The sequence below is a fragment of the Coffea arabica genome, chromosome 8e, assembly GCF_036785885.1.
Source record: "Coffea arabica cultivar ET-39 chromosome 8e, Coffea Arabica ET-39 HiFi, whole genome shotgun sequence".
NCBI lineage: Eukaryota > Viridiplantae > Streptophyta > Magnoliopsida > Gentianales > Rubiaceae > Coffea > Coffea arabica.
The window spans coordinates 7,361,971-7,367,477 of record NC_092324.1 but is presented as its reverse complement, the minus strand read 5'-3'; the positions used below and the strand labels follow the sequence as shown (position 1 = coordinate 7,367,477).

General features: G+C 41.7%; 1 protein-coding gene across 1 annotated transcript; it reads left to right on the top strand.

The window, feature by feature from the left end:
* Nucleotides 1-4,457: 4,457 nt before the first annotated feature.
* LOC140012637 (uncharacterized) lies at nucleotides 4,458-5,027 on the top strand. The gene has a single exon (XM_072060912.1). It carries the CDS (start codon nucleotides 4,458-4,460, stop codon nucleotides 5,025-5,027), a length of 570 nt encoding a protein of 189 aa, XP_071917013.1.
* The last annotated feature ends 480 nt before the right edge of the window (nucleotides 5,028-5,507 follow it).

Sequence of the window (5,507 nt, the reverse complement as noted above, 5' to 3'; positions counted from 1 at the left end):
CTGGAACACGGCAAACGTCACCTTCCGTTCGTCAGGGTAGTGTAAGGCTGCAAAGATATCAACCATCTTTTCAAGCCATCTTTCAGCAACGTCCGGGTCGGGTTCCCCAACAAACTTTGGCGGAGCGAACTTTTGGAAGCGTTCGAGAGCTCTATCTTCGCTCTCGACATGATGGCCAGGGTTTCTGGGGTTTCCAGGGTTAGAGTTTGGGTTCTGGGCTTGTTGCTGCACTACTTGTGCAAGCAAGTTTGTCATTTGCTGCATAGCAGCAGCTATTTGCACATTGGGATCGGCTTGTGGTTCAAGATCGGGTCCAGTCGAGGTTTCCCCCGTACCCCTAACCGGTGTGGGTTGTCTAGTTCCGCGCCCACGTCCCCGACCACTCCGTGTACCTTCCATACGGTTTACTTGGTCTAGACAAGAGTACTAAACCAAAGTAATAACAATGCATGTAAGTAACATTCAAAACTTTCACATAACACATATTGATACATTGCAAACATGATCACAAACATATATACAAGCCAAGCAAGATCAAGCCACACACATATATACAATCAGTCGAGTCATGTACAGGCAAGTCAGAAAAACATAGACGATCCCCCGAGGATAGGCCTTATCAAAAGAAATTTACACGTAGCTAATCCAAACAACCAAAACGATTAGCTAAGGCTCTATTCTTATCCCTATGTACATACAAAAACCACCAAACTATCCCATAATAAGCCTAGAAGTCAAGGCCTAGTCAGTTGCCGGGGTCTGGGACCCAGGCGACGGGGTAGACTCCTCTCCAGCCTCGGCCCCCGCACACGAAGCCTCATCGCTACACTCCTCAAGGCCATCGTCACAAAGATTAAGGATCGACTCAGCGCGACCCCTGACCTTACGAGCTCGCTTAATCTCGCGCTCTCGTGCCTCCCTCAGTTGAGCGCAGCGGACGTCAACCCTATTTTCGACCTCAAGCACATCGTATTCTAACTCTTTAATACGCGCAGCTTGCTTCTCGTTGGTCGTCCTATCCTGGATCGCCTCAACCTCAAGTCGAGCATTCTCTCTAGCCAACACCTTACGCTCCTTGTCCAGAGCAAACACGAGAGCGTTCGGATAGGCATACTTCTCTTTACACGCGCACCGTCGAAGACGGTTAGACGGGCTCCAACGAATAACGGCCCCTCCTGGCCGTATCTGATATGGGATCACGGGAAGTGCTCTGCGAGGTCTCACTCCCGAAGGACTAGCACTAGGGTCACCCTGTCCGGCCATCCAACACCATAAGAACAATTAACCGTAAATATAAGCTTACAGGCCATAAACATCAAATCCTCAAATCAAGCAGTCCTATAACACCCAAGCTAAGTTAAACCTAGGCTCTGATACCACCTGTGACAGCCCCACCTTCCCCTGAGGCGAACCAAAGGGGTTAGCGGACTGCCTGTCCAGCTCTCGCCAGGACTAACGAGCAGTTACACGCGATCTAAAACGTTTCGGAAAAGTAAAAGCGCGCTCGAACAAGCCACAAGTATCAAAATAACAAAATAAAAAAAATGAAAACGATGAATAGTGGCCTGGAACAGCAGAATCCGGCCGGATTCTTGGCCGGATTAGCGGCTACTGTCCAGTGAGCAAGGCCGGATTTTCAAAAAAATCCCAAGGCAATCCGGCCGACAATCCGGCCAGTTTCTGGCCGGATTCCTGGCCGGATTCAGTCCAGTGCTCTTCGGTCAAAAATTTTTCTTTTGCCGTTTGAAAGCCGGATCGTTCCGAAGTCCAACCAAACATCAACCAAACATCAATACACTAAAATTCAATATTTACAACTACATTGGCATGTCAAAAGCTATTCATCATGGATACACATATTCGGTTTGCCAATGAAAAGATGAACCCAATACACATTAGGGTTTCATGCAAAGAGCTATTCAAAATAGATATATACATGGCTCAATTTGGCAACCAACAAGTATGATCTTCCAAAAGTGATCATTTTCCTGTAAGGAAAACAAATGGAACGGAGTGAGCTAAAGCTCAGTGAGCAACTATCACATAATCAACCAAGATCACTTAAGCATAACCGTTCATTTCAAGTATACAAATAAGAAGCAAAACAAATCGATAAAAGGATACGGACGGCTCTCAAGAGCCCATTTCCACGCTTACATTCTTGATCCAACTCCATTGACCCTCCGTCAACGTTAAAAGTACCAAACCGTAGACCTCACTTCACTTCCATTCCTTCCACCCAACATACCCCAACCGGGCCCGCACTCCAAGCAGTAGCTTTAGGTGATACTCGAGTACACCGGAACCAAGGGTCTCATTACCACAAAATTCCCATTTCAGTCCCCGTGACTAGTCAATTTTCACGACCAAACCCTCGCTGGCTCGATTCAATTGACTACCAACGGGGTCGAGCTCAGTAGTACAGTAGGGCCGTTGGATACTCGTCCAACCGACACCCAAACAATATCCCATGAATGGAATCCATTAACTCAATATAGCAGTACAGTAATACAGTGAAACGGTAAACAGTCAGTTACAAGAATAAAAGGAATGAGGGCGGTCAAGTACACCCTCACCCTAATCATTTCCAATAGCTAAACAAGCCTTCAAGGCATCACAATCACATATAGCAAAGCCACATTATAAACATCCAAGTGAGTAGTATACTCACCACTCACGTAGGTGAGGTTTCATGTACCGTCGTCCAAAATACGTCGTGCACTAACGTCACGCCCTAGAACACGTAAACAAATACAATGAGACTCGCTAACGAGTCATAAAGCCAAGCCAATCATAACCCCAATAGGGTTTCATATGCATATATAGGCATTATAGCAAACCAGAAAATTCAGCAATGCATTAACTTGACCTTAACAAAAAAACAGTTTTCGTCCTCCTTTTGCGGTAATGACACAAAATACGCTATGCTTATCGGATGAGGGTGTAAGACCCACCATCTCGAAGCTAAAAGACAGGGCTACAACAATGTAGAAGTTCACTTAGTCCAAATCCTAGCACAACTAGGTCAAAAATGCAGAAAACCAAACCAGAACCGTAATTGCAGGTTTACAAATCACACTATGCTGTAATTAGTCCAACTCAGTCTATACAGGTCCAAATGCATTGATTCCAAAGGCATGTTGTAGCTAAGACATCAAGCTACATTTCATCAGAAGACACCAACATCCAAATCCAAAGCAATTCCAGTCAAAATAGACTATTACAAGCGCAGTTCGCACATTCTGATCAACCCAGAACAGCAACAGTAAAATCGACATATCTCATTCTACACTACTCCAAATGCCCTGAAATTTTACAGGAACCTCAAAAACATCAATACCTACAACTTTCATGTTTTAAGGAAAGGCCAATTCGGCCTCTAACCATATGATACAAAACCATACAGAAAAGGGGGTTATGAAACCCTAACTTCCTCAAATTCCTTCCAAACCCAAAATTGGTTGCAATTATCAATCATTCACATCCACTAGAGTCATAACCTCTCATTACCAACCATCATAGATAACCACAACATCATGATCACATTAAACCAGAAAATTCCTCAATAAAATAAAAACTTCACCAATTCATCTCAAATCAAGAAATAAACTACAAATTTCAACACTTTAGCCACCACTAGGCACAAATTAAACATCATTAGGTGTAGGAGGAAGTTCAATCACCACTTACCTAGTAAACAAGAGAGAGGGAGTTGTAGAACACCTTAGCTTCCTTTTAAAACTTCACCAAACAACTTACTAGCACCTAATGGAGGGATTTTATGGAGTAGAAACTAGTTTATGTGATTGTTTTTGGAAGATTGAGCTAAATGGAAGCTAAAATGGTGAAGAGTTTCTTCCTTCTTTGCTCAAGAGAGATCCGGCCACCAAGGAGTAAGAAATGGTGTTTTTTTTTTGTGGTAATTTTAAGATATTTAACCAATTGGTCAAAAGGTCAAAAACAAGAATAGTAAGTCATAAGTCACCACCAACCTCATAGTGACACATGTCACCACTTTAAATGCAATCCTATCCTTCTTTTCCCCTCTCACATCAATCACTTCACACTCTCTACTTATCTCTTAACACCCGATAAATTTCACACAGTATCCGAAACTTAACCTTATTGGCCGAATTTTTTCGAACTTATCGCACTAGTGGGGCCCACGTCCATAATCTATCCTTAATTTTTCAAAAACTACCCAATGCTAGAAAAATCATCTAAAAACTATAATTACTCATAAAATCCACCAAGAAAATTTTCCTAAGCCAGAAAATGCAGAAAACATGCAATTAAGGGGAAAACCCTAGGAAAATATTAGGGCAATACGGGTTCTCACAATTCAGACCCTCGAGGACATGTTGAGATCATAGATTTTGGATTTCAGAAAGAGTTGGAGTAAGTACTTAACATTGGTGGAATTTGTTTATAATAATAGTTTCCATTCATCCATTCAAATGGCTCCTTATGAGGCTCTTTATGGCCGGAAGTGTAGATCTCTGATTTGTTGGGATGAAATAGGTGAAAAAAAGATCTTAGATCCAACTGCAGTACCATGGATTGAGGAGGTACGTGAAAAGGTGAAGTTAATATGCCAAAGGATTCAGACAATTCAGAGCAGTCAAAAGAGTTATGCAGATAACCAGAGAAAGGATTTGCAGTTTGTGGTTGGAGATCAAGTCTTCCTTACGATCACTCCTCTAAAAGCAAGTTTGATAACAGTGAGAGGAAAGAAGTTGCAACTAAGGTTTGTAGAACCTTATAAGATTCTCCAACGCGTGAGAAACGTGGCTTATAAGTTGGAACTGCCACCAAGTTTGCCTCAAATTCATAACGTTTTTCATGTGTCTATAGTCAAGAAGTATCACCCAGTACTGCAACCAAAAAATATTGAGATTGATGAGGCACTAACTTATAAGGAGAAACCAATGAAACTTCTGGATCATAAGGTGAAAGAATTGAGGAATAAGCAAATCCCTTTGGTAAAAGTTCTATGGAGGAATCACGGAGTAGAGGAAGCAACTTGAGAGGTAGAAGAAGAGATTCAAAAGAAATCTCCAGACCTATTTTCAAATCAAGGTATGAATTTCGTGGACAAAATTCTTTTAGAGGGGAGAGGATGTGAGGACTCATATTTTATTCTTATTTTAGTCTATTTTATAATTATTTTGCCTTAGTGTTATTTAATATTACTACTTTTGCATGAATTTTTCTTAAATTAAACTTTTACCGTGTGCGCGTCGAAAGTTTCTCGAAAGTCGTACCGGCGCGACTAATTGGAGATTTGAAGATTTAATACTAGACTAGTAAGTATGAGTAATTGTAGTGCAAGAGGAATTATCTTAGAAGATTAGTGTATAAGTGTAGCAAACAAGAGACAAAGTAGTAGTGCAAGATACTATTGAGCCACTATTGAAAGTTGACTTTTTACACAAACTTAAGGCTAGTTTTTCCTTCATCTTTCCACCACAAAAATCAAACACATTTCACTCCCTTACTCTCTCTCT

What these genes read in the sequence shown, in the direction of transcription:
- LOC140012637 (XM_072060912.1), top strand. Translation starts at nt 4,458, where the DNA reads ATGGCTCCTTATGAGGCTCTTTATGGCCGGAAGTGTAGATCTCTGATT.